The sequence below is a fragment of the Equus asinus genome, chromosome 5 (genome assembly GCF_041296235.1).
Source record: "Equus asinus isolate D_3611 breed Donkey chromosome 5, EquAss-T2T_v2, whole genome shotgun sequence".
Classification (NCBI taxonomy): domain Eukaryota; kingdom Metazoa; phylum Chordata; class Mammalia; order Perissodactyla; family Equidae; genus Equus; species Equus asinus.
Genome location: NC_091794.1, coordinates 24112430 through 24140344, shown reverse-complemented (window position 1 = coordinate 24140344; position 27915 = coordinate 24112430). Strand labels below are relative to the sequence as shown.

Below are 27915 nucleotides of genomic sequence, written 5' to 3'. Positions count from 1 at the left end.
CTGCCTCAGCTGCTCTGGTTTTCTGCTTCATCCTGACCTCTCAGTTCCATCCCTGCTAGCACCCCAGCCCTCACTCTCTATTCACTCACCCAGTGTGTCCTCCGCCCCTCCTGTGTTCCAGGCACTGCCAGGGTCACTGGGGATATGGTGGAGGATAAAGCATGGGAGTCCCCATCCAGCTCCAGAGCCACCCCAGACTAGGATCCCTAACCCAACAGCCCCCTAAACCTGAGTAAAGGGAGCCCCCCACCCCCCGAAAGGACTCGCTCTCTCGCATCCCACCCAGGTCTTGAACTCTACTCCCACCCTACTCAGCTCACTCTTAAATCCGCTCCATCCTTGCTCCTAATTCTAACTTGTTCTAGTCTACAGAGTTGTTAGCAAACAGTTGTGATAGAGGCCTCTTGTAGAGTTGGGGCTTCCTTGCAACCCCGAGGGCAGTCAGAGAAGCAGAGCATGAAGATGGGAGATCAGCTGCTCCCCCGGCCTAGGCCACAGCTACGCTCTCCTGGGCTGGGGTGCCCCCTAGTGCCCATTGAGCATGCAACAGCCCTCAGCCCAGGAAAGGGATCACGCTCTGTCCAAGGGGCTCACGGGACATGTGCTGTGTGCGGGGGCCCGAGGGCTCAGCTGATCATCTCCCGAACGCCACTCCAGGGTACTGAGACTCAGCTGTCTGCAGAATATCTCAGAACCATCTTCCAAATAGTTCTTCCACTTAGCTCTTGGATCGCATATCTCTTTCTAAATAGAAGATTTTTAAAAATGTTTCATTGAAGTCCTTCCTACTGCAGTTAGCTTCTTCCTCATGGAAGGATGGTAACCAAGTGGGCACCTCTCTCATTACTACAACGCTTTATGCTTGAAGAGCTTGGGCAGCTGAACTGTGGTCTTCCCCCATCTCCTGTTCTTCCCCTTGTGGCCGTTTCTCCTCCAATGGAATGGAGGCAGGACGAGAAGGGAGAGGGGGGAGGGAGACATCTCAGCCTGGAGCCTTGGTCCGAGTTTCACAGGGAGGAAGGGTGGCAGCATAGCAGTGAGCCAGAAGAAGAGGCGTGAATTCCCTGAGAAGGACCTGGGTGCCCACAGCCATTGTGTCGGGAAAGCTCTGCATCTTGATCGCCAAGGGGAGAGGCAGGACGAGAGGACCGGGGGTGGTGTTTGTGATGAAGGACAAGAAGGTTTGCTCGGCAGTTTCTTACGGGTGTCAAAGTGATCCGCAGAGGCCGGCTGTAGCACTGGGTGCTCTCCTCAGGGCTAACTGGAAAGTGCCCCAGGTGCCAGGTCATTGGCGAGCCCCTCATGGGCTCACAGCACTGCTGGTACTTCTTCACTAGTGAAGGACAGGCCATTCCTCCTAAAGACAGTGGGCCAAGAAAGCCTGCTTGCCCTGCGCTCAGAACACTCCAGTTGCCATTACACACCAGGGTGTATGGCATGGGACCAAAAAGATAAGGGATGCCTCAACAGGTCAGACCTCAGTCTCAGACAGGGCCACCATGGGTCAGGATGATGGGGCCTTCCTGACAGTAAATGTTATTATTATTATTATTTTGTCTCTAAAACCCACAAGTGCTCAATTAATGATTGTCGAAGTGACTTGAATCTCTTGCTTCCCGTAAAACCCTGTTTGAAATATCCTTGTTGAACTAACCTAAACATCTATTGAACCTATTCATTGTTCTCATGGTACCTCTTGAGATGAGTTCCATATGCCTACAGGCTTCCTCCTTTGTGAGGTCTAACACTAAATTGTTCTCTCAAGTTACAGTATTCGTTAGTTGATCAAAGTGCATAACCCTAATCTCACCCTTGGTAATTACAACTTTTTGTGTGTGTGTGAGGAAGATTGGCCCTGAGCTAACATCTGTTGCCAATCTTCCTCTATTTTATGTGGGATGCTGCCACAGTGTGGCTTGATGAGCAGTGCTAGGTCTGTGCCCGGGATCCAAACCTGTGAACCACAGGCTGCCGAAGCGGAGTGTGAGAACTTAACCACTACACAAACCGGGCTGGCCCCATGATTTTTTTTTAATCATGTATGCTTTACACTTCTTTCCCCACTGGAGAGGCCTAAACTTTTTTGATTGTCTTCACATGGCAGCCATTCCTTTCAGTGGCCCTCCGTACCTCCGCCAGCTCCATGAGAGCTTTCTAAGAGCCCACAGCCAGAGTGCCAGGAGCAGATGACCCCAGGCTCTGCCACGGGCAGAGTAATAAGACCTGTTTGTGGCCACTGCCCATTTCCCTGATGACGCATTCTGTTGGCCAGAGCAGTGGGTTGAGGAACTGGTCTCCCTCACTTGCGTTTTAACCAATACCCTAGGCTCATCACCCTGAAAGGCTGAATAATTAAATTCTCCCTGAAAACATGACCCCATTAGTGCCTTCCAGGTCCGTTGCTCTCAGGTGCCTCCTGGTCATCTATGCATTTGACAGTGTCACTGTTAACTCTCAAACACGTGATTTAGAAGAATCGATCAGGCAGGCTCCCATCCCGGCAGTCTCTGTGAAACCCCACCACTAATCTGAGTCCTCGTCTGGCTCATCCTTTTTTATTTTGCTGTGGCCATTTAATTTCTGTGACAAAATATTCCTCCCAATCCACTCATGTTTAGGTTTTTAAAACTAAACTTGGTGAATAGCGTTTTTAGAACTCTGCACAAAGCACATCCTCTCTAGCTCGTGGTCACACACTTATCAACTCCCTCCAAACTCTTTCAGCAGGGATACTCATCTCGTCTGGGAACTATGTTACTTTTTCTCGGGTGGTTTGCTTAGGTTGCAGTAATGTTCTGCCCTCAGCCTGACAGGGGCTCCCTGTCTACAGCTCTGAGCTGCACCCTCTCCCTGACCCTACCTCCATCACAAATGCGCAGTTTGCACAGCACTGCTGAGCTGTGTGCCTACACCCAACTGTCCGTGCTGGGCAGTGTCTGACCAACCGCCTGCCCGTCCACCCCTGTCTCCTCCTGGGAGGTTCGTCCACACCCTGGTCCCTTCCTCTCAGTCTTGCTGTACTGGGGGCATCAGGAAATCACACCCTTCCCCCCCTCTTCACACATACACACACACACACACACACACACACACACTCACACACTTTCACCTTTAAAATCCTTGTCCTCCCTCTGATTTCTCTCAAGTCTTTGTTCTGTCTCCTCAGGGAACCTCCCTTGGCTCCATCTGTCAGCCAGAACACAGCCCACATCATAGCTGAGGAGCGCAAAGCATGGCATTTAGAGCAGCCAGGGACCCTAGAAATCACTTAGAAATGCAACTCCTTCCTGTTACAGATGAAGAAACTAAGGCCCAGAAAGGAGAAGGCACTTAGCCAAGGTCAAGAAGCCACAGTGGCCCTCTAGGGACAAACAAACACCAAGGCAAAGAAAAGCCTGGAGTCCTGAAGTGGGTGTGTTCTGCCAGACACCTGCCTGTCCCCTCATGTCCTTCATTCGCTCCTGACACATCCCTGAGCAGCCAGTGCTTATGTCCCTCCTTGCCCTACCTCACGAACACCCATTGGTTTCATTGTGTGACATCATTCACCTCGTTGTGGTCCATCATATACTTTAAGACACAACTCAAGGGCTGCTTCTTCCAGGAATAATTGCTCTGACTTTATATTTGCCCCATTTTGCATCTCCTTCCACCATTGTGTGTTCAGATTGTACTGCTGTATCATGTACTTGATTATATAACATTAGTAATGGATAGTTCAAGTATATGTGTTTTTGCCTCTTTGATTAAATTATAAGCCCCAGGAAAGGAGAGATCATGCCTTCTGTGTATTTCGTTTTGTCAGCCACAATAACTGGCGAGAGACTTGGGACACTGCTGGAATTCCGTAAAAAGTGTTCAGTTAGTGGATAAATGGATTGGACACTAGAAGCAATTATAAGTTACTGACTTTGGAGCTGGAGCAGAAAGGGACTGTCACAGTTGTGTGTAGGTTCTGAAAAATCAAAGGGACTGGAAGAGCTGTGAGAAGGGTATGTCTAGGGGAACAGGCGGTTAGAAAGGAAGGGATGGAGGCAGGAGCAGGGGGAGGTGGGGGACTCGGGGCGGTGAGGAGGCCAGTGCCTGCTGGTGTACGCATGGCCTTGTTACAGCATGGACTAACCGATCCTGTGGCAATGCCCAGAGCTCTGGGCTTGGTGGTCTGGTTCCTGGGCAGCCTGAGGCCTGACAAGGCCCCTAGCAGGTTTTGTTCTCAATAGGCCTTCAGTACTGATCACCATGTCCTCTCTGCCCACCCCCTTGTCTCCTCCCCCTAGAGCCGAAGGACGAAGTGGAGGTGTCAGATGATGGTGAGTGCTGGCCACCTGTCCTCGGGTTGGCTCAAGGTGGTGGAGGGGGTGAGTGAGGGATCTGATGGCTCACACTCACCCCGACCCCCACCCTGCAGATGAGAAGGAGCCTGAGATCGATTACCGGACGGTGACAGTCAATACTGAACAAAAAGTGTCTGACTTCTATGACATCGAGGAGAGACTAGGATCGTAAGTGGAGTGGGAAGCGCCCTCTGGGCCCCAGCGTGAGGGTGGCACAAGTCCCACAGTTAAATTCCGTGCCTCGTATTCCTGCCTCTTCCTGGGTTCTGCCAACTCCCCAGCCTGAGATTCCTGCAGAATCAGGAGGGACTGACCCTGTCGGTACCTCCATGAGAGCATTGCTCACCACGGGCTGTTTTAGGAATTGTTCGTGCAGTTCTGTGCTGGCCCAACTCTGTGAAAGCCTTGGGCAAGTCCTTCGTTTTCTGAGCCTCAGTTACCCACACATGACTAAACTGAGGGGACTGGGTCTAGATAAGACTGTCTTTAGGGTCCCTTCCATTTGATCCACAGAAGTCGGTTGAGCCTGATCAGCAGTTCTCTCTTTGTGCTTCAGTAAAATGCACAGCCTTGGAACGCACAGCTGGTCATCACCACTCACTTTAAGAACTTGGTCCGCATTCTTTATTCTGGCTTCTCCTGGGGTGTGGACCCTAACCCTGAGCCCTCATGGCAGCCAAGCTGTCTCCTCCAGCAGCGGTACCCAAGGCTGTCCATCTCCCCCTAACTCTCCACCCCTGGGGGAGGACGGGAGGCGGAAGAAAAAGGAATGGGCTCAGGTTTTATTTCCAGTGGGGTTCTGGAACTAAAGGAGTGACACCAACCTTGTAACAGCTCTGAAAGGAGCCTGTACTGTCTGTGGGAATTGTGTCAGAGGAACACCACACCCCGGTCAACCCACAGTGGGAAGCAGGGCCCTTCCTAGGCTGTCTCCAGGGGACCGGTGCTGGAGAGTTGAGTGGAAGGAAGGCAACCACTGGAAGATTCTCTGTCTTTGGGAAGGACTTTCTCAACCTGGCTTCATGGGTCCCTCTGCGGGGAAGGGCAGAGAAGTCCATCAGCAAGACTGAGGCCTCAGGCCAAGGTGATGACAGTCTTCAAAGAACAGCTACAGCAGACAGTGTTCGGGAGGGGATGTGGGCCGGGCACAGGCTGAGGTCAACAAGTGATGGAGAGTAGGTTTGTCAGTGTTAGAAAAGCGCTTTATTGGTCTAGAGCAGGGGCTGGAAAACTTTTTCTGTAAAGGGCCAGATAGTCAATATTTTAGGTTTTGTGGGCCATACGGTCTATGTTGCAACTACTCCACTCTGCCATTGAAGCACGAAAGCAGCCGTGGACACTGTGCATACAAATGGGCACGGCTGTGTTCCAATAAAACTTTATTTATAAAAAGAAGCAGGCCAGATTTGACTCACAGGCCACTGTTTGCCAACCTCAATATAATGGAAAGCTTAGCTAAACGTGCTTTTTCTCTCCTCCCCCCTCTCATTTGCAGTGGGAAATTTGGACAGGTCTTTCGACTTGTAGAAAAGAAAACTGGAAAAATCTGGGCAGGGAAATTCTTCAAGGCATATTCGGCAAAAGAGAAAGAGACTATCCGGCAAGAGATCGGCATCATGAACTGCCTCCACCACCCCAAGCTGGTCCAGTGTGTGGATGCCTTCGAGGAAAAGGCCAACATCGTCATGGTCCTGGAGATGTGAGTGGCCTGCCGCCCAGCAACCCAGGCACCGTGGGCCTGGGAGCCCCACATGTGTCTCCCCCACTGTCCCACCCCAGCCCCTCTGCCCCAAGATGGAGAGCACTGCAGGCAGGGATGTGAGGTGCACGTCTCTCCCTATCCCATATGGCCAGGTGCTGACCATTCGGAGCAGCAGGTCTGTGTGCAGTACTGGCCGTGACCACTGACCACCAGCCCAGCTGCAGCCCCCTGCTCATTTCCACAACAAACTGGCAGATCTTTGAGGACGCTGCCTCCTTTTCACCCTCATCTCCCCATGAAAGGGCCAAGGCTCTCCATAGGCTCCTTGGTTTCATTCAGGGGCATTCTGACCTAGAGGTAGCTTTAGAATAGAAGGGGAGTGACAGAGCAACCTCCTGACTAGCCTGCGAAAGAGATGGGGGCCCAGGGCTGGGAGCTTGGGATGGGGAGTGTAACCTTGCTGTGCTCTGCATGCCCCTGTCCACGTTTGTCTGTCCCCTTGACTTCCCACTTACCAAAGAGTAGCACTTTCTGTGCTGGGTTGTACGAAGACAGGGGGATGCATCAGATGACCTCCAGCCAAGGCTTTCCTGGAATCCATTGTTTCCTCCAGTCCCAGTCCTCCACTTCCCTCACCTCTGAGCCACTGGCACACATATGCACACACGCATGCACACACACAAACGCACATACTGGCATCAGTAAGCCAGCCTTCTTCCACAGTGTCTGTATTTTTAAAGTCTCCTTTCCTTTTTTTAATCTGAATTTTTTTGAACATATGATACAATCACATCAAAAAATATAAGAAAATGCACAATGAAAAGTCCCACTCCCACCCTTGTCCGCCATCTACCCTGCTCCTACCCCCTCCACCACAGGTAACCAATTTGATTGGTTTTGTCTGTATCCCTCTAAAGCTTCCTTATGAAAATACAAGCATATATGATATGTATTCTTATTTCCCCGCATTTTAACACAAAGGGAGCCTGTACTTACTACTGCTCTACACTTTGTTTCTTTTCATTCAGTGGTTTATCTTGGAGATAGTCCTGTAGCAGTAGCTAGTCAGCTTTCTCGTTCTCCCAGCTCCGTAGGATGTCATCGCAGGCATAAGCCACAGTTTATTTAAGCAATCTTCATTTGATGGGAGGTTGGATGGTTTCCAGGCTTTTGCTTTTACAAACAAGCAGTGTTTGTAACCTTGTGCATACGTCTTTTCACTCATGCCTGCATACATCTGTTGGATAAACTCCCAGAAGGGTGGGAGTGCTGGATCAAAGGGTATGCGCATTTGAAATTTTTAGAGATATTGTGAAATTGCCTTCAGCATCCTTGAATTGCTCATCCTGAGCTTCACGGATCTTAGCCCTTGGCAAAGGACTCTGTCAACATCTTGACTTGCTTTCCCAAGAAAGGCAAGGCCAGTAAGACATCCCCAAGCCTGAGGTGTGAGTCTCTCCCCTCACCCCATTTTGCTGTGTTTCCTTTCAGTTTGTGTTTTCTGGGAAGTGCAATGGTGGTTAAGAGCACAGACTTGAGTCGGATAAACCTCACTTCCATCCCAGCTCAGCCTCTTACTTGTTATGCGACCCTGAATAAGCTACTCGACTGTGCCAATCCTTAGTTTTATTAACTGTGAAAAGAGGATATAAACCACCTCATGAATGCTATGGGGATTAAATGGAGTAATGTATGTCAGGCACGGTGATCTATAATTGGGAGCTGTTCTTTGTAGTATGGTGCATTGACTTTCTGTATCCTGGTCTTTTCCCACTTAAAATTATTTTGTGAGCATTTTAACACCCAACTAGGTATTGGGGAACAAATTCTCCTATTCAGGAAACCTGGTACTGTTGAGCTGTGATTCTGCAATTGTTAAATCCTTCCAGTGAGAAGAGGTATTTGGAATAGACCCCTTGGGGTTCTCAAATTCTGCAATTCTGCAGAACTGTCAAAGATTCAGAGAAAATCTCCATTCATACCTTAGAATCTGTTCTCAGGCCCAAATTCAAACTCGCTCCCCAGCTTCCAGGAAAGACTTAGCCCACGTCTGTGGCCTCACCCATTGTTTTCTCACAATATCCCTGTGGGCTACAGCTTTCACATTTGTTCTAGAACAGGTTGCTTGGTCCAGGCAGCGTGGGTATGTGAGGACATGTGAAGAAACGTCTTCTTTTTAGAAGTTAAACCTTGAGCAAGTTCGTGAGAGGGGGCAGGGAGGGGGCAGCAGGCAGCCAAGCCTGGGTAACGCCGGGCAGCAGCGCCAGTGGGCAGAATACCATACTTAGCTTGGAATTGGGAGCTGGCAAGCTGGATGGAAAATGTGGGGAGAAAATGTAAGAAGGCTTCAGCTGGTCTGGCTTTCATCCCTCCAGCCCACACCTCCCCCATGGACAGGAGCAGGTCTTCCGTGCACAGGGGCCAGAGGATTTGCCTGCACGTGGGGAAAAAGATTTGTCTGCCCCTTGATAGGAACTCAAGCAGAGAAGAGGCAGCAGGGTCATCCTCCAGCTGTCCTTCCACCCCAGCTTAAACACACTTGGCCACTGAGAGGGGACAGATTGCTTTCAGCAGTGCAATTTGCGCTTCTCCTTGTTTGATGGAGAAACGGAGGTTAAGAGGAGGACCATGCCTGGTGATTCGGAAAAAGGAAAATGTATTCCAGGGTCCCAGCCTCCAGTTCAGCTGCCTCAGATGCTGTGAGAAATCAGAATTAATGTGTCTTCAGCCATGCTGACCTCTGATGACTGACAGGCCCCCATCGCCATAGCAGCATTGCTCAGAGACAAGGGTCCCTTCAGGCTCCTGGCCTGGAGTCTGGGCTTGTCCTTCTGGGAGTGCTCAGGACATTCCAAGTGGTGGGACCCAGAACACAGAAGCAGACTTGCAGTTTAGGCTGAGTCGTCCATGGCCTGTTGCAGGTTGGTGCTGCCACTGGCAAAATCTATCAAAGAACCCCTAGCTGGCTGCCAGGAGACAAGGAGTGGCTGGTACCAAGTCCCCTGAAGTGCCATGCCTTCTGGCTGCCAGTGAGGGCTGGCCAAGCCTACGGTTTGGGGGATAAATTTGATCCCTTGGGATTAGGTAGCCTTGGTAGTAGGTATTTATTTCTTCCTTCCTTCCTTCCTTCATTCATTTCCTCACAGTTAATTTAGGAAGCACACATTTCTTCTGGCCCAGTCTTGGCCCTCAGCGTTACCCCATCTCTGTGGCTGGCGGCTTCTTTCCATCCATAGTCCTGAATATTTTGAAGAGAAACTTATATAGAACCTTTAATCCTGTTTGTGTAACCCCTTTCTTCCTAGAAAATGGACCACAGGGATGGTTTCAAAATATATTAAATATATTTAGGTATGAACCTATTTGAACCTCTGTTGAGTAGGTTCCCTCTAGAAACACAGCAGTCATTATCTCCGTGGCTCAGATTTCTGCCACTCAGACATTCTGAGGACACTGCAAATAATGGTTTCTTGCTTCTTCAGAATATTTTGAATTTAAAAGCAAACACTTGGGGGCCCTTTGTGGCAGATATTGGCCAGGTATAAAGAAGGGTCTGAAGAAGAGCCAGACCTTTTTCAGACAGGTTCACAAGCAACTTTAAGACAAAGCAGACTCGATGCAAAAAGCGCAGAGAGCAGGCCGTGGAAACCCAGGGAGGGAAGCATCATCATCTCGTATGGGGATATCTGGAGTGATTTCTCAGAGGACGAGAATTTCAGCTGGCCTCCTGGGGTGGGAATTGAGTAAGCCAGTGTTTCCCACACTTGCCTGGTCATAACAAGGAGCTGGGGTGTTTATTAAAAATGTGGATACTCAGATCCCTCCCAAGGGAAGAAGGTGGGGAATCTGTATTTTCAAGAGCCCCAAGGGATTCTTAAAAAAAAAAAAAAGTATTGATAATTAACACTATTGAGTACTTACTAAGTGCCAGGAACTCTTCTAAGCACTTTGCTTGCATTGACTCACTCAGTCTTCACAGCAGCCCTGTGAGGGGGTGCTGCTTTTATCTGCATCTAGGAGATGAGAATATTGATGCACAGAGATACTAAGAATCACCTGAGAACTGACAACGGGGATAAGAGTTTGACTTGGAGCCTCCCTCGGTGGAGAGCGGTCGAAACGGAGGGCTGGAGGGCGAGGCGCCCCCTGCTGGCCGCCCCCTGCTGGCCGCCCAGGGACCTCCTGCTCAGTTGGTTCTAAAGCTTCGGTTCCAGCGCCCTCCAGTGGCCAGTGGCGCAGACTGACCTTCCCCAGCTCGGCCCTTCCAGAAGTGAAAGCGGTTGTCCTGTGGTAATGGAGGCAGACAGAGGCTGTGGTGTGCTGGGCCCCATGGTGCGTCCCTGTCTGTCTCTCCCTCCAGAATCTATGATAAGATCCTCTTGGTGCTCTGCAGGTTGTCAAATGAGGTTTAATGCGTGCTGAGCACCTATTGTGTGTTAGTCATGATGCTTTATAAAGCTCCTTGATTCCTAACAACTCTATGATGTAGGGACAGATAAGGAAACTGAGGCTCAGAAAGATTAACTAACGTGCCCAAGATCACACAGCTTGTAAAAAGAAGAGATAGGATTCAAACTCAGCTCTCTCCCTTCTTCATGATGACTCCCCTTAGAAGAGAGAAGGCCCTTGGAAGAGGACAGGCTCAGAATGAAGCCCACCCAGCCTTTTCAGCTGGCAAATCTACAGACCATTGTAGGAAAGAGCTTACTGATGTCTGGATGCTACATAAGTTACGAAGGAGATGCTTAAAACTTTCTGAGCAGCGAGCAAGGAGGGTGGGTCAGAGGGCTGGGACAGGGGAACAGAGAGAGCCTATGCGACTCAGGCAGCGAAGCCGTGCATTTGCACTGAAGGGCAGTATGCCGGCGGGCTGCAGCCTCTGGGGCAGTCCTTAGCAGAAGATGCCCACTGTGGGTCCCAGAAACACCATGGCCAGGGTCCAAAGTCCATGCATGCAGGAAGTATATACTGCGCTGCCAGACTGGCCTAGGGAGCAGGCAAGACATGTTAGTTATGGCTGAAAGGGAGGAACTGATGCTGTCGGCCCAGCCAGGGGAGACAAATCCATCACAGCTGGAAGGAGAGTGGGTTACAGCCAACAGATTGTAGAAAATGTGCTGAGGCTCCTTATTATCAAAGATATTTTTCTGTTCCCGGCTGTGCAAAACAAATGCTTATGGGCACTGTGAGTATTTTAAGCCTTAGTTCTCTATGACTAAAAGACACGGCTGAAGTATAAGAATGATCCCTTACCCATCGGTAGTCATTTGGGAGAAGGAGGCTGCCGGCAATTACCCTTGTTCCTAAGGAGATCTTGTCTGGATCCCTCAGTTCATGACCATCTCTGAAACCGCCCAGCCCAGACACTTCCCTGAATCCCCCAGCGGCTCTGTGGGCGCAGGCAGGGTCCCCCAAGCAGGACACCAGCAGGCCCGGGCTCTCTTTGCACCATGGAAGATGGAGACGAGTATAACAGGGCAGTGGCCTGGGACTCAGGAACCTGCAGAAAGTGCCCAGCACCCCGACACCTGGGCTTTCCTGCCAGTCCTTGCTCCCGCTGCCTGCCCTTGGCCAGACTCCCCGCCACCCCAGCTTCTACTCCCCTGTGGTCTGACCGCCCTTCTGTCCCGCAGCGTGTCAGGGGGCGAGCTGTTCGAGCGCATCATCGACGAGGACTTCGAGCTGACGGAGCGGGAGTGCATCCAGTACATGCGGCAGATCTCAGAGGGCGTGCAGTACATCCACAAGCAGGGCATCGTGCACCTGGACCTCAAGCCCGAGAACATCATGTGTGTCAACAAGACGGGCACCAGGATCAAGCTCATCGACTTTGGGCTGGCCAGGAAGCTGGGTGAGGCCGATCCTCCTCTCCTGTTGTCACCAACATGCCATGGCAGTGGCGGTGGCTGTCTGTGTTCCACATGCTGGCTATTAGTGGGAATGTATAGATCGAAGTTAAAATCAGAAACCATGGAGATGCTCAGGTTCAAATCCTGCCCCTATCATTCGCTAGCTGTGTCACTCTCGGTCTCAAATCCTTTGTAAAATGGCATCCTAGGAGTGCCCAACTCATAGAGCTGTGAGGGGATCCAATGAGATAACACAGGCAGAGTGATCGGAGGAGTGTCTCGCACACAGTGAGCACTATGTAGGTATTAGCCGTTTATTTTTAATTATTGTTATTATCATTATCTCCTCTTGTATTTTTCACTCTGCTGCCTTCAGCAGCAAAACTCATCTTGGAGATGGGGCTTCCTCACTTTTGCATCCCACTGTACAGTTGCCAGAGCACTCCCACATGCTTCCTCTCATGGGATTCTCACAGTGACCCTGTGAGGCGGACAGGGCAGACTTTACGAGCCCCAATTTATAGACGAGGAAACAGAGGGTCACAGTAGCTTTGTCTGTCAGGTCCCACCAGGAGCCAGGGGAGGTGCTGGGGCTGGAATGAGGACCCTGGACCTGGTTCAGGATGCTCGGAAGTGCCTCTGCTATTCCTGCCCCGCAGAGGGGGGTGTGATGGGGGACAGCGGGTGGGGCCTTGTACCCAGCCCAGTCATTTTAGTCAGTGACTGCGCCACACACCGTCTCCGTCCACCCTGCTTAGGTAGCTCTTTGATGTCTCAGGAATTCAAGAAATAGCTTCACCTTCCACCTCCTGACCACCACCCTATTAACAAGGAGCCCGAGGGCCAGCACGAGCTGGCCTTTCTTTCACTACCCTGGGGGGAGCTGATGCCACCTGGTAAATCTCCTCCTAGGACACACAGTCCTGGTGGAAGCTGCGTGGGCCATAAAAAGGAAAGTGAGGAGTGTGGTCCTGCCGGGCTGTGACTTGCCCGGTGGCCGGCGCTGTGAGGCTGGGCAAATATGCCTGCTCTGCTTTTTCCTGCTGAAGGCCTGGTTTGGGGGCGACGGCTGGTGGACAGATCCTGCCTCAGACGGGAGCTACTGATGCTTTAAACCACTAAGGCGCCCCTGACCTCGGGAGCTGGCAGTATCGGAGCCCAAGGGACACAAGGTGCAGGCTCCCTGGAGAGGGGACAGGTGGGGACAGTGGTGTCCACTAAGGACCAGAGCACCGGGAGGGTTAAAATGTAGCAGGAAGAGTTTACGTTGGAGTGGGAGCAGAGCTTCCGCGTCTGAGGGCTGTGAAATGCTTTGTTGTGGCATTTGCTGTGGGCTCTGGGGTAAGACAAGACCAGGTGCGGTGCACAGGCAAAGGTATGCCCCCCACCGCCACTGAGGTCCTCCAGGAGCTGGTACCTGTGTGCATACCACCTGGGCCCTCTGTCTGGTGTGGCGCAGAGGCCCCACCTTGGTTATGGTTTTCCCCGACTCTCCTCCCGGCAGCGCCCAGGAGAGACGTGAGGCCACACGTGGAGAGGCAGTGGAGTTGGGGGGCATGGCGCAGGGGTCGGAACCCCGGTGTAGGTACTGGCCACTGCTAATTAAATCACTCCACTGCCCTGAGCCTCCCTTTCCTCCTCAGGAGCAAGGGGGTCCTCCCTTCCTCTCAGGGTTGTTGAGAGTGTTACACAGGAAAATCCTGTGAAGCAGATAGCAGGTTCATGGGACATAGAGAGTGTGCGAGATCAGTACCAGGTGCACATCACAAGCCCTGCCTCAGGGGGCTCCTGGGAGGGACAGACGCACCAACGACTGGCAGGGGCAGGGACTTTAACAGCCTCTTCTCCCGTCCCCCCCCCCCCACCCCCAGTTCAGGACATTTGAGGTTTACAGGAGGCTGAGTGTCTCTGTGCCATTCTCCAAGGACAGAGCCACCGAGGACCGAGCCTTGTCTGTGTCCCTCTGGGGTTGAGCCCAACACACAGATGAGGGCAGCCGCTTACCGTGAGCTGGGTCCAGGCTGTTCCGGGCAACTGATCCATCTCCATCCTGGTTACAGAGAATGCCGGGTCTCTGAAGGTCCTTTTTGGCACCCCAGAGTTTGTGGCACCTGAAGTGATCAACTATGAGCCCATCAGCTACGCTACAGACATGTGGAGCATCGGGGTCATCTGCTACATCCTGTGAGTCTCGGGGCACAGAGGGGAGGGGGCAGAGTCCCACAGGAGGGTCCCCAGGCTGCCCTGACCTTGAAGGCCAGGGTGGGTCATGCTGGGGAGAGCCTGCCCCAGACTTAGGAGAGCCGCAGGCTCCCACCTCCTTCCCCACCAGCCTGCCCTGCTCCTGTGCTCCTGATGAGGTCAGCAGCCCACATCACACTTCCATTGGAGCCTCTAGCTCCACACACAGAATCCCCATCCTCACCCTCCCTGATGCTGGCCAGCCTGGGGCCTTTAGTCAGGAGGGTGTGAATGTGGCTGGTATCACAGAAGTTACCTTCAGGTGTGTAAGTCTGTAGGGTCCACGGAGAAGGAGGGAGGGAGCCCAGGTGCACTTCTTCTGTGGGCATCATCATTGTTTTCCAAGGCAGCACCCCCGTCTTCATGGGAGGGGGACTCCAACTGCCAGCCTTGTCTCTGAGTCCAGTATATGGACTGATTAATAAGCACTTTTGATGACAGAGCCCTCAGCAGGGCCAACAGACAACAGAAAGCCACACCGTAATTAGACTTGGGAAATCAGGTGGAAAATACACAGCCATTTCAGTTAATGCTGGAGAAGAAAGGAGAGGCCAGTAATCTAGACCAGTGCTTTGCAAACTTTAATAGGCATAAATCCCCTAGGGCTTGCCTTAAATTGCAGGTTCTGACTCAGAAGGTGTGGGGGCCCTGAGATTCCACATTTGTGAGAGGAGCCAGGTGGCCAGAGGTGCTGATCCAAGGATGCGCTCTGAGGCTCTGGGACGCACCCTGTGGGTGGGAGTCTCTGCACCCAGGCTGCAGATGGTCATCAGCCTCAGAGGCAGTGCCTGAGGCTGAACTTGTGTGGCAACACGGAGCGTGGGCTGGCCTCCCAGAAGAGGCAGATAGGCGTGCTTTCAGTTTGAAAAAATATTTTTGGTTGACGCTACAAAAGGAAAAATTAAACATTTCATAGAAAACTTGAAGAGGATCTCTAAGAATACTTTCTTAGACCCCTGGGGTCTTCAGACCCCAGTGTGAGAAACAGTCCAGGTGATTTTGCTGCCGAGCCAGGTGTAGGAAGCACTGTTACAAAAGCATTAGCCGGAGTCGGGTGTGCGGTGTGGCTTTTTCACATGCTCAGGAGTTTTACTCTCACTGTGGCCTGTTAAGACAGTCTCCCACGTTTGAGCCTGTGTCACGGGTTCTGTACCCCAGAGGGTCATCTTCTTCCCTGCCTGGGGTCACCCTCACTACCACAGCCTCCCCCTGGAGCAGTCAAGAAGAAACTCCCTGGCCAGGAGTGGACTTCCCTGCCTCTCCCTACCCAGCCCACCCCCTGCCACAGCACCCCCCCGACCCTGGCCCCACTCCAGCAGAAAGGGAGCTGATAAGTAAAGAAAATGGCACCTGATTCTGTACTCCTGGCTCCCTTGGTGAGTAAGGAAGAATGGGCCCAGCTCGTCCCTTCTGGGGCTGACCCAGGCTGGATGGTGTTCCCACTGGATCTGTGGCCCCTGGGGAGACACCTGACCCTTGAGAAACAGTCTTTGGTCAGCTCGGCTGTTCAGACCCAGCTGTCCCACGGCCCGGCTTGGTTCCTGGGTCCGTCTGCAGCCATCATTGAGATTTGCCTCACTGTCCCCAGTTGCTTTCCCACTGCTGTGGGATTAGGAATGTCTGCAGCCGTGGATTTCTACCCAGGCTCTTGTTTAATCCTCAGAACAAACCTGGGAGGTGGCTTGTGGTGGGGATTCGATCTTCATTTGGCATTGAGGTAACTCGGGCCAAGGAAACCCACACAGCCACCCATTTCCCATGTCCTAGAGGGTGACCGCCATGCCAGTTCACCCAGGACTTATGGATTTCCCAGGACACAGGGCTTTCAGTGCTAAGGCAAGGACAGTCTCAGGCAAACCCGGGCAGTTGGTCACTCAACTGGTCAGGGACAGGGAAGTGACCAGACTGCTCAGTATATTTTCACAATGAACCACCCATGTAACCTACCCCAGATCAAGAAACCGAATGCCACCAGGGCCCCCTGCAGCCCTGCCACTGCCCCTCTCGGTTCCCATCCCTCAGAGATAATCATCATCCTCATGTCTAATGTCATGCCTTAGTTTTGCCTGTTCTTAAACTTTATGTAAACCAAAGAGTAATAGAGAAAGAAGTGCCTGGCTTCTTTTGCTCAACGTTGTTTGTGAGATTCATCCACATTATTGTGTGTAGTTATGGCTTGTCATTCTCGGTGCTGCATAGTACTCTACTGTGTGAACGTCATCAATTTATTCATCCATTCTACGCTGATGGGCTTGTCAGTAGATCCCAGTTTGGTATATTACAGGTATTCTGGTGCCTGTGTTTTAGTGGATATATTAATGCATTTCTGTTGGATACCTGATCTAGACTAGAATTACTGGCTCATAAGAGCACTTTATTTTAAAATGAAAATTCTTTTTTTTTTTTTAAGGATTGGCACCTGGGTTAACAACTGTTGCCAATCTTTATTTCCCAGTCCCCCCCCCCCCCGTACATAGTTGTATATCTTAGTTGCAGGTCCTTTTAGTTGTGGGATGTGGGACACCGCCTCAACATGGCCTGACGAGCGGTGCCATGTCCGCGCCCAGGATCAGAACCCTGGGCCGCTGCAGTGGAGTGCACGAACTTAACCACTCAGCCACGGAGCGGGCCCCTAAAATGAAAATTCTTTTAAGTGGAGGAACATAGTAATTTGAATAATATGTTATATTGTTCACTAGATTACTCTTAAAGCTAAGACCAAGAAATAGGAAAGACCTCTTTGAAATGAGGAGAAAATGACTTTGATGAATGGTGCACCAGCCCAAAGATCTTCTGGCAGGGGGAGGCCAGGATGGGGAGAGGTGTGTGTCTGGCTCAGGGAAGCAGGTGACAGACACAGGTCAGCCCTGCACAGCATCCTCCCTCCTGCACCCACCACGGGGGGCTGCTCTGCCCTCTGGGACTCTTCTGGGCTGGCTGTCACAGTGGGCATTCAGGTCTGGGAGTCCTCTCCCTCAGCAGAACATGTGGTGCCAAAAACAAAAGTTGCAACCAGCCAGAGCACTTCCTTTCATTCCTGCCTTGAAAAATTCTGGAGCAGCTGGAAGCCCCCAGGAGAGATTCTTTTGTGCCACTCTTTGGAGCTTGGTTGTCTGCCTGACAGTCCGTGTCGGGGCCACCATCCACGTTTGTACTGGAGAACCTGTCCCCGATCTCCTTTCTGGGGCCAGTGAGAGATGGGAGGCCGGGGAGTTGGAGGGGAACAGGTGATAGCTCATTTGTTATTCAACATGTATTTGGTGCGTGCCTCCTAAGCGACCTGCTCTGTCACTGTGGTGGCTCTGAGTCTGTTGGAAGAACTCCTTCTCCAACCCTTTGGAGAGATCAGCGCAGTTCCTGCCCCAGCACTGCAGACCCTGACCCCACTGCCTGCCTGGGTTTTCCAGGCAGGAGAGAGATGCAGCAGGTGGGGTTGTGGGCCCCCGCCCTCTCACCCCTGACTCTGAAGGGAGGTGGTAGATCTCATGAATCTCCTGGAGGCTCTTCTGGGATTAGCCATACCCATTTGGTTTCTGGCAGGAGAGAAGCCTGGGATGCTCCCACCTCCCTTCATCACGGAGGACATTCCAAGCCTCCTTTTCTAAGACCTCCTTCCCTCTCTTGCCTCCCTCTCCCCTATTTCCTGAGGACTTGGTGTTCCCTCACTGCCTGTGGGGACCCCAAAACCCTGCTCTGTGCCCTGCCCTCGTCCCTATTTCAGAACTCCCTCTCTCCCTCCCCTCCCCCAAACCAAGGTGAAGAGCAAATATTGCTCTGCTCTCACCTCCTGACCATCTTGCTACTGGCTCAGTGACAGACTTCCCATTTCAGCTCATTTGTTGAGCACCTACCATGGTCCAGAGAGCCGGGGCCGTGCCCACCTGGAGTCTAACTTCTGGAGACAGCAGCCCGGTGAGGAGTCCCGATATCCAAGCATTGGGTACCTACTCAGTCAGACTCCAGTTTGCATGCAGGGCCCTTCAGAGGCATCCGGTAGCCCCACCCAGGGCTGCTTCTGCCCTCCCCACCACTGAGCCAGACGCACTCTGATCCAGTTCCTGTGACCTCCAGGTGTCTTGTGTCCACACCAGGCCCAGCCACCACCTCCAGGTTTTGCTCTCCAGGGACTTGGGCTGAGGTTAGTGTGACCAAACCCTGGCCTCTGCCTCCTAGGCCACTGCACAAAGCAATCCCCAGCCCTTCCTGTGGGACCTGCCCACGCCTCTCCTATCTTCCACACCAGGGGAGGAGCATCTGAAGGGTAAAATGGGATGAAAGACCAACCCCTTTCTAGGCACTCAGTAGTTCTTCTGGCATATGTGTGGTCCCCTCGGCTGGCCTTTCATGCAGAGGGTCTGCTGCTACTTGAAAAACACCGAGGAGAAAGTGTGGTTTGAGAGGCATTTCTGTGCCCTTCTTTCTCTCTGCCCTGCAAGCAGAACAGTCTTCCACGTCAGATTCCCTGGGCGAAGTTTTGCTGCAGTTAGAAATTAAGGGTTAAGAAATTAGAACACCCTGCAGGTGTGACTTTTGTGATTTGTCAACACAAAGACCAATGTTGAGCCATTCAAAATTCACAGGAAGACTGTGTGACACACTTGAGAAAGACAATGGCAGTGAAGACAAAGTTGAGTGTCCAAGAACCTGCCCACACTGGCTTTGTGAAAACCAGATCAATCCTCTGGTTATGTTGGGGAGGAAGAAACTTTCCTCTGCCCTCTTAGGTTCTGATCTTGGGGGTCTGCAAATCAAACTGACAAAAGACAGATTAACAAGAAGTAAAAACAGATTCAATTATGTACACGTACACAGGAGTTCACAAAGATACATGACTCGAGGCATTTAGAATTTGGGGCTTATATACAATTTTAATAAAGAATGATAAATTGTAAAGAAATAACTAGACAAAGGAAAAGGGGTTTGGGGCTTCTGGGGTGGGTAAATTATGAGAAAATGACTAGGAAATATAGGATAAATGAGGGTTGTTTAGCAAGGTTTGGTAAGAGTCTTTCTCCTCTTCCTGGTATGGAAGAGGCAAACACCTTTACAAGTGGGAATTTATGTGACCTTACCAAAGAGAAGCTTATGTCCTGCTTTTAGACAGAAAGTGGGAGGGCAGAGATCTAATTGCCTTCAGCTCAAAATAATCCTGACGCCAAAGATTTTGGAGTGGCTTCCTCTGATCCCCTTCAGTTCAAAACTAGATAAGACGAGGGGGAGAGGTGAGTAGTTGTGTTTTTAATGCTAAGGGTATTGTGTTTGTTGATTGGGTTGATTTTTTTTTTGGTAAGAAGACACATGATCCTTATGCAAATGCCAGCAATAAAGAAAAAGTCCAAAAAAGAAAGTCTAAAAAAGATCCTGCAAAAACCCACCACCTAGAAACAGCGTTACTAAAATTCAGATGCTCTCTTTGTCATCATGCTCTGCATATATTCCAAGTTTCACTTTGGAGACGTCCTCCGTCATGGGGGAAATGCTGGGGGAGCTGAGGCGGGCCAGGAGCCAGCCGAAGCCCAGGGGGTGTTTCAGAGGGTTGGGCTGCCAGAAGGGAAGAGCACCAGAGGCCAGGGGACTCTCCCCGCCTGTGATCATTACAGAGATTAAGCCCTATCTTTGCAGGATTATAGCTCCTAATTAGGAAAGGAGGTTTACAGAGGGGGACCTTTCGCATTCCACAGCGGGCTGTGTGCTTATTCCCCTGCAGCCTTCTGCCGTGCTGCCGGACTTCCCCGCTTCTCTGTTCCAAATGGAAAATGTGGAGACAGAAGGAAGCAGGTAGTGACAAGCAGGAGTCAGGCTGCTTTTTGGTGGGGCTAGCTTAGGCCACACAGAGACAGGGAAAGCTGGGAGCCCCTAGGAATTCTAGCCTATCCTTGGCGTATAAAAGGGGAAGCTGAGGCCCAGAGAATGGAAAGGAGTCGCATATGACAATGCAGACGCGGCAACTAATAAGCTCCCGCCCTTCCCTCATTGTGACGTGACCGAGAGTGATTCTCTCCATGCCTCCTTAAAACGTAGGTCAGTGTCTTGCTTTTAGACCCGTTAATGCCATCTACAAAAAGTGATTACTAAAAACACAAATATATTGATTGGGGGATATAATTTGCATTGCAAACGCTTTCTTCTTTTTACAAAAGTTTTCATCAGAGGGTTCCTCCCAGTAGCAAGCTTCCCTTACAATATTTCAGTGGGTTTTGTTTTACAATATTTAGTTTTCAGGTATGGATATAATTTCGTAAGCGAGGCCTCTTGATGCTAAAACAACTCCAGAAGGGTTCGTGTTGTCGTTTACGATGACAGTTCATAAGGATTTGGGGGAAGGGACGTTAGTGAGGACTTAACTCGGGAGGTTGATGGCATGAGGGCCCAAGATCCATCTCATGGGGCTCAGGTGGGGTCAGGGCAGGACCAGCAGCATAATTTGTGGGGCCCAGTGCAAAATAGAAAGGTAGGGCGACTTGTTCAAACATTATTAAGAATTTCAAGGTGACAGCAGCAGAGCATTAAACCAACAGTGGGGCCTTCTCGGGGCGGGGCTCTGTGCAGCTGTGCAGGCCTCACACCCACAGGGCCGGCCCCAGGTCAGGGTGAGTGGTGGGGTGGAGGGTTGGTGTGAAAGGAGGTGCACGGAGGTGAGAGGGGAGGCCGGTGAGCCATATATCTGCTCTATTCGGCTTTGAGATACTTTACCTTCGGAATTTTATTCGGCTTGTGCTATTGGTAAACGAGTCATTCCTGGGATCACAGGCTGGTGAGGGAGTCAGGGGAACTGCGTACAGAAGGACTGTGTGATATCTGTGGTCATGCACCGGGCTCCTTACTGTGGACCAGGCCTCGTGCCCGGGGCTTTGCACTACAATTTACTTCATCTTCATAGAAATATTCGTGTAAAGTAGCAGGTGAGATACAGGCACTCGAGACAGATGCCGGGGTTCCAATCTCACTGACTGTGAACCCTTGGACAAGTTACTTAACCCCACTCTGCTCCTCAGCTTCCTCATCTGTTAAACAAAGTAATGAGTTGCCCGTATTATAGGGTGGTGTTAAGATTGAGTGTGTTCTTCCATCTTCAGCTCTTTGCCCAGGGCCAGGCACACAGTTAATGTCTGATAAATGTTCGCTGCTGTGATGATGATGATGGAGGAGAGCGAAGGAGGAAGAGGAGAAGTAGAATAAGTAGAAGCAGAAGAGACAGTGACCTCTCTGTAGTTAAGTGGCAGGTTCTCCATTTTACAGAGGAGGAAACCATGATGGAGAGATCAGGGAAATTGTCCAAGGGCACCCAGCAAATGACCTGTGCTCTTTCCTCCGCCGTGGTACCTCCTGGGGAAGCTTTCTGGTTTGGCCTAAATGCCTCAGGCTCAATGAACTCAAGTATAGATGGATCACCAATCCCATGTTGCCGATTCAAAGTCTGCCATGCAGCTACACCTTTGCTCAGCATCCTGAGTGTGCTGGGCCCTCATGTGGGTGCTGAAGGGTATGAGGATGAGAGGTGGAAGGGGGCCGGCAGATGGGTGCAGTGCTGAGTGCTGAGGGCTGTGCCGTGTGACCAGTCCATGGCGAGCGGGGCAGGAGCACTGGGAGGAAGGAAGGGACGCCTCTACGCAGGACCTTAGAGAGGGTTCTGTGGGATGAAGTTCTAGCCTGGGCTGTGGGGAAGAATAGAAGAGTGGGGGCGCCTGCTGAATATTGTGTGGAAGTCAGAAACTGAAGTAAATTCCTCCGCCTCAGCCTCACAGGCAGGTGGTGTCAGGAGGCAGGTGACACCCAAGAGTACAGTGAGCACTGAGAAGAGGCTGAGCCACAAAAGCCTGGGGAGCCACAAAAGCCTGGGGAGCCACACCCTCTCTTGTTTCCGTGGTGGGAGGAGAACAGGCGCGAGGGCGTTTGAGGGTGCAGGGCTTTGTCAGCCTTCACCTTTGACCCCAGTTAGCACTCACTCGGGGGGATCTTCCCACCCTCCGCTGCCTACCAACCCCCCATTCACCCGCTCTCCTGCTCTTATCTCCCAGGGTCAGTGGACTTTCCCCCTTCATGGGTGACAACGATAACGAAACCTTAGCCAACGTTACCTCAGCCACCTGGGACTTTGACGACGAGGCCTTTGATGAGATCTCCGATGATGCCAAGGATTTTATCAGCAATTTGCTGAAGAAAGATATGAAGTAATGAGTTGAGATTTCAGTCTTTTCAGCTTCCCCACTCCCTGGACGGGTGTCGGAAGCAGGGATTTCTTTTGCCTGACGTGGGTCCCTCCTCACCTGAGGAGGGGAGGGTGGGCATTGGGAGTTGGGGGGCTGGGAAAGGGTCTTCCTAGGCCCCTGCTCCCTGATGTCAGATACTCTACTCATCTTTAGAAGCACAGAAGCCTCACTTGAAAAGCAACGCTTGACCGAATTGCAGGGCGGGCGGCAGCTTGTTGTGTGTGAATAATGACAGCCCCTTTTATCTTCCTATAAAGTCCTGCTGAAACCTCAGCCCCTCTTTAGGGGTTGCACGGGAAGTATCCTATTTGTGGGTCCTGATCACATTCCCAGTCTATTCTGGCTTGGTGTTTCTTTCATATCTAAATTATTTAAGAACTGCCTGCCTGAATATGGCCAGGCACCCTCTACCACTGGCCAAAGTCAGGCTGTGATCCCGAAGCACTGGGCTCAGCCCTCTCCCAGCTCCGTCTCTGTCCCCCCAGTAACAGTGCATTGAGGTTCCCCTCCTCTGCCTTCTGGGGCTTCCTGGTCAGTGGATGAATATATAAAACAGTGATGAACAGTGGGAGGCCGGTGTGTTCAGGCACAGAGATGACCAAAGGCTGTGAGGAAGGGTCAGATACACAAGTTGCTCAGTATGTCACTGAAAGCGGAGTGGAGGTGGGAGTTGTAGAGGAGACTGAGCAGAGGAGGTGAAGGTGGAGGGGGCCGTGGTGGCGACTAGACAGAATTCATTGGCGAGGACTCTCCTGATGAGAGGAGCCATCGAAATGAAAGCAAAGGTGAGGGGGCTATGTGTGTGTAGGGAGAGCTGGCCTGCCCCAGGGGAAGGAAGTAGTGGGAGTGTCAGGTGAGAACATAGTGGGGGTGTCAGGTGAGAGCAGCTGGCCTATTGGACTCCTGACTCACTCTGTAAACAGGTGGCCAGATGGGGCAGGACCTGGCTCCAGGAGCCCGATGGAGTTGTATTTGGCAATGGGGAGCAGTTATAAGCTTTACTCTGGAAAGGGTATGTTGAAATATGTGGTGCGCCAGGTGATGAGAAGGGGAGGAGCAGCCTGACTCCATGGGTGAGGGGGAGGCTGTGCATTCGCCAGGTGACCTTGTGGCCTAGATTCTGCCCTGTCTGGCTGGCCCCCAGACACCCATGAGGCTGACGGTCATCTTGCTCACCCACGAGAGGAGTCCTGTTTGGGATAGGAGAGCGCAGTTGCTGAAGGAGCTATGCTGGAGGGTCTCTTAGAATGATTCTGTCTGATTTTCTGGGTACCTACCCTCCTCTCAGTCCTTTTTAGCCATCTCAGGGCCAAACTCCTCCAGAGGCTTCCACGCTCTTTGTCAGGGAGGTCTTTTTAGCATTTTGCTGTCACAGTCTTTGTATCAGAAGGAGGCGTGACCCAAGGAGAATCTGGATGTTGTGGAAGTCTAGATTCCCTTCCATGAGGGATTCCTACTCCAAGGGTGCCTCGGGGACATGCACGCCTCATTCCTAAACTCTGCTCCGAGCGCAGCTTTTGTCAACCAAGCTTCATTCCCTGAAGACTTGGGAAATGAGATATTGTGTATATACCCTATTTTGACCTTGAATTAATTCAGTAATGAACTGTGTTGGCCCCTCTGTGCTCATAAAATGGACTCACCAAAGAACTAATTTCAAATAGATCAAGACACTAGATTCCCATAAACTCTTTAAACTCAACATCTCTTCAACCAGAAGTCTCCATCTATCAGCACTTGTTGTTTTTCTATTATAAAATCAACACATGCAAATTGTAGAAAATTTGAATATAAGAAAATTAAAATAATCCACAATCCCTTTATCTAAAGATCACTATAGTTTGCTATACTTAGCAAATTTATACTCAGTTTTCTACACATGTACACATTTGGCTCTTTGGGCTTTATTAGTCCTATTACAAGTAAAGCGATGGCCCTAAAATATTTCTAGATTCCCAGAGCTTTCAGAAAGATTAAATGAGTTTCACTGCAGTTCTAAGGTAGTATGTAGGACATACCTCTGGGTTCTAACAGGAGAAACCTGATAGTCAACCACACCATAAGACGTGAGAGTTCAGTGGTCCTTGGAGATTTGGGCCTAATGTTTCACTCTAGCCTCCACTAGACAAGGAGGCAGAAGGATTAGGCCTCCACAATGCCAACCCCAATCCCCATGTGACCAGCAGAATGACTCCACCCTGGAATATGGTGCCAGCCATTCCCAGACATGTCTGTCCAGCGCTTAACCTTCCTAGACCCCAGGGGCAGGTCATGAGACTCCACTTGCTTACTTGGTGGTTAGGTCTTCTTAACACTCACCTGTTCTGGGTCCAGTCAGTGTAACCCAGACCAAGAGAGGGAAAAGGCCAGGAACACGGTGACCCTGATCATGGTGGATGGACTGGGAGCAGAGAGGCCTCAACTCTGCCCTGTGTGACTGGGGACAGGTGACCTCCCATTTCTGATTTGACCAGCAGTCTCTGAGGTCCCCTCCTGCTCAGAAATCCTCTGATCTCTGCCTCCATCAGAAACCGCCTGGACTGCACCCAGTGCCTTCAGCATCCATGGCTAATGAAAGACACCAAGAACATGGAGGCCAAGAAGCTCTCCAAGGACCGGATGAAGAAGTACATGGCAAGAAGGAAATGGCAGGTAATGAGGGGGTCACTTTGGACTGGGATGTTGGCCCTCATATTTGCTTTATTCAAGCCACCCTCATTCCCAGCTTGCCCTGGCCTCACTCCAAAAACATTTAAATTTGTTTCTGAAATAGTCTGGGAACAAGACTGACATTTCATGTCTTCATGACCAGGGATGAGCACTGTCACCTTTAGGACTATTTGGCAACCCTGGAGAACGCGATCTCCTTAAAGGTGGTGTGATGGTCTTACATTTCTCAATGATGAAGGAGGAAGGCACATGATCCTACAAAGAAAGACACGGTCCCCACCCTCTAGGGAGATTGTATGTTACTAGCTACATGTCCTTGGGCAACTGACTTAACCTTGCTGTGCCTTCGTTTTCTGTACAGTGGGGATAATCGTGGTGCGGCTGTCACAGCAGTGTTGTGGGAATTATATGAGATAACCTTCACCAGGCCTTTAGCACGTTGCCCGGTACATAGTAAATGTTTAAAAGAAAAATGACACCAGTAGCTAATATGCACGGAGGGCTGGCTGTGTGTCAGGGAGCGTTCAACGCACTTTATATGCATTAAGTCTTTTAATCCTAGGAGGCAGGCACTGTTGTTATCCCCACTTTTCAGACAAAGTGAGGCAGAGAAAGGCTAGGAAAGTCACCCAGGGTCATGTAGCCAGTAAGTGGGAAAGCCAGGATTCAAACCCAGAGCCTGGCTCCAGAGCACACGTCTTAACAAGGACACAAAATTGCCTCTGATTGTCAGCGGATGGATAAAACAATCACTCCAAATCATAGGGAAACGTATCATCTATTTTATTATTCTTATTATCACTCTTAGTGTATAAAATTCCTGAGCTACCGGAGGGTCCGTGGTTTCCATACTCAAGAATGTATAGTGTGATGGGGAACTGAAGCCAATAGACATAAAAGGACATAACGCAGAGCAAGAATGATAAACTGTCTGTATGGCTCTCATACCCATATATGTGAGTGTGGACAGGAGAATGGAGCCAGGCACACCAGAGTGGGCTGTAGTGGTGAAGAAATGCTGCCAGGGCGGGAGTTTGGTCATGAAAATGGGCTGGAACGCTGAGAAGAGGGGAGAACAGCCCGGATGAAGGAAAAGGCACAGAGGTGGGGGCCACACCTCACCCTGGTTTTGCTGGCCTGACAGGAAAACCTTTTAGCTGGGCTGTCAGGGGACCTGGAGCATTTACACCTTGGCTACGTGGCAGAGAAGAAGGAAATCGCTGGTTTAGGGACAACGTTGGTAATTTGCCACACTGGGTGGCTAAAGCGCCGTTCCCTCAAAAAGTACAACTGCACACAAAGGTTGAGAGAGGAGCAGAGGTGAACAAGGGGCTTTGGTGTGTGGGTATAAGGGACCACCATCCCCTGCACTCCTCCGCCGGGACCCCCCACAGCGGGAGTCAGTTCTTGGTTAGGCCCTGTGTGAAGGTTTGGGTGGATTGTTCTCCCCCGAGTGCCAGGTGAGTTGGAACACCTGTGCCACTTACCCTTCCCTCTGGTACCATTAGGATCCAGTGAGATCAGAGTTATGCATTCTTTAAAAAACCCAAAACCAAAGGGGTCCATAAAATCGAACGTGGGCGTTATTAATGATCCTGTGGCCAGTAGATCTCAAAGAAATAGCGGTATTTCTGGGAAAATAGCTGGTATGGGGGTGGGGCGGTCCTCAGAGCAGCGAGTCTCACTGGGTTTCACTTGGATGAGGCTGTGGGATCAGGGGCAGCCTTATGGCTCGGGCTCTCTGGGAGCAACGACACATCTGCTGGTGAACCGAAGCCAGGAAGAGCCTAAACCCAGGGGACAGGCGCAGAGAGAGATAAGGAAGTGAGAGAGGAAACAAATGGAATTTTTCAGTCAGGGAACCATAATTTGTGCTGATGTTTTAATCACGTAAGATTTTTTTCTTGCTATATATGGTGTTATTAGCCATTAGGTTTTCTGGAAGTGCGAGGGGAAAGAAAAGGGTAGAGTTCAGAGAGGAAACCTTAATTTCATATTTTAATGTAAGTAACAGCATTTGGAAATGGTTTTTCCACAAAAAACAGTGGTTAGGTTTCACAAAATTACACACTAAAGTAGCCCACAGAATCCCATTTGACGCATAATGTCCCTGAAGCGTAATTTCACTGGTAATTGTTCCGCTGCATCTGACCATCTTGTGTTAGATTTCTTCCCTAGGAAAATGTTTTCCACATTTTTAACTCCAGATACCAGGACCTCAGCACCCCTAGAATAGGGGGTTCCCTCTCAGAGCCGAGGTTCTGTGTGGTGGGGTGGGGGGAGTGGAGTGGAGTAGAACGGGGTGGTCTGTGGTGGAGGGAGAGGGGCAGGGCGGGCACCCGTAGCCCAGAACGCCCCACAGCTGTGCAAGAGACGCTTCCTTGTTATCGTTCTGGTGTGGTTTTCATAAAAGGCCCAGGAGGAAGTAATATGGGAACAAATCCCTACAAGCAAGGCAATGTATAGATGGCTAATCGTATTATTGATCTTAGAATGAAGCTATTCTGAAAGAAGGTAGCGTTTTTATTTATATAAAAGAATCCTAAAAAGACATGTTGGTGACTGGTAGCATTGAGGATGGATTAATTGAGCAGAATGACAGGGCTTCTGTCTGCAAAACTGGAAGCAAAGGACTAGGAATTGGAGGCCCGTGGCAGCTGTCTTTATTTTCTGGGAACCACAAAGACTCCAGCAGTATGGACCAAAGGGCCATAGGGGAAGAAAGCTTTTGACTCAATGTAGCACAGAGTATTCTTGGCCATCCCATTTGGATATGCATTTCTCAAGGGAAATTGTAGTCTGGGGCTGTTGGTATATGCATAGGATCTAAGCCGGCTGGCTGGCTCCCGGGTGACCAACTTGCCGTCATTTACCAGGGGCTGTCTCTGTTTTAGCACTGAAAGACCCTC

At 50.8% G+C, this 27915-nt stretch overlaps 1 protein-coding gene across 7 annotated transcripts in view; it reads left to right on the top strand.

Moving 5' to 3' along the window:
* The window catches only part of MYLK (myosin light chain kinase), a 260059-nt gene that overhangs the window by 223291 nt on the left and 8853 nt on the right, over positions 1 to 27915 (top strand). For all 7 annotated transcript variants that reach the window (XM_070508989.1, XM_070508988.1, XM_014829544.3 and 4 more), the window contains 7 exons: positions 4278 to 4310; positions 4409 to 4502; positions 5830 to 6033; positions 11670 to 11887; positions 13946 to 14069; positions 22145 to 22297; positions 24865 to 24988. In XM_070508989.1, the coding sequence (XP_070365090.1) occupies positions 4278 to 4310; positions 4409 to 4502; positions 5830 to 6033; positions 11670 to 11887; positions 13946 to 14069; positions 22145 to 22297; positions 24865 to 24988 (950 nt within the window). The remainder of the gene's footprint in view (positions 1 to 4277; positions 4311 to 4408; positions 4503 to 5829; positions 6034 to 11669; positions 11888 to 13945; positions 14070 to 22144; positions 22298 to 24864; positions 24989 to 27915) is intronic.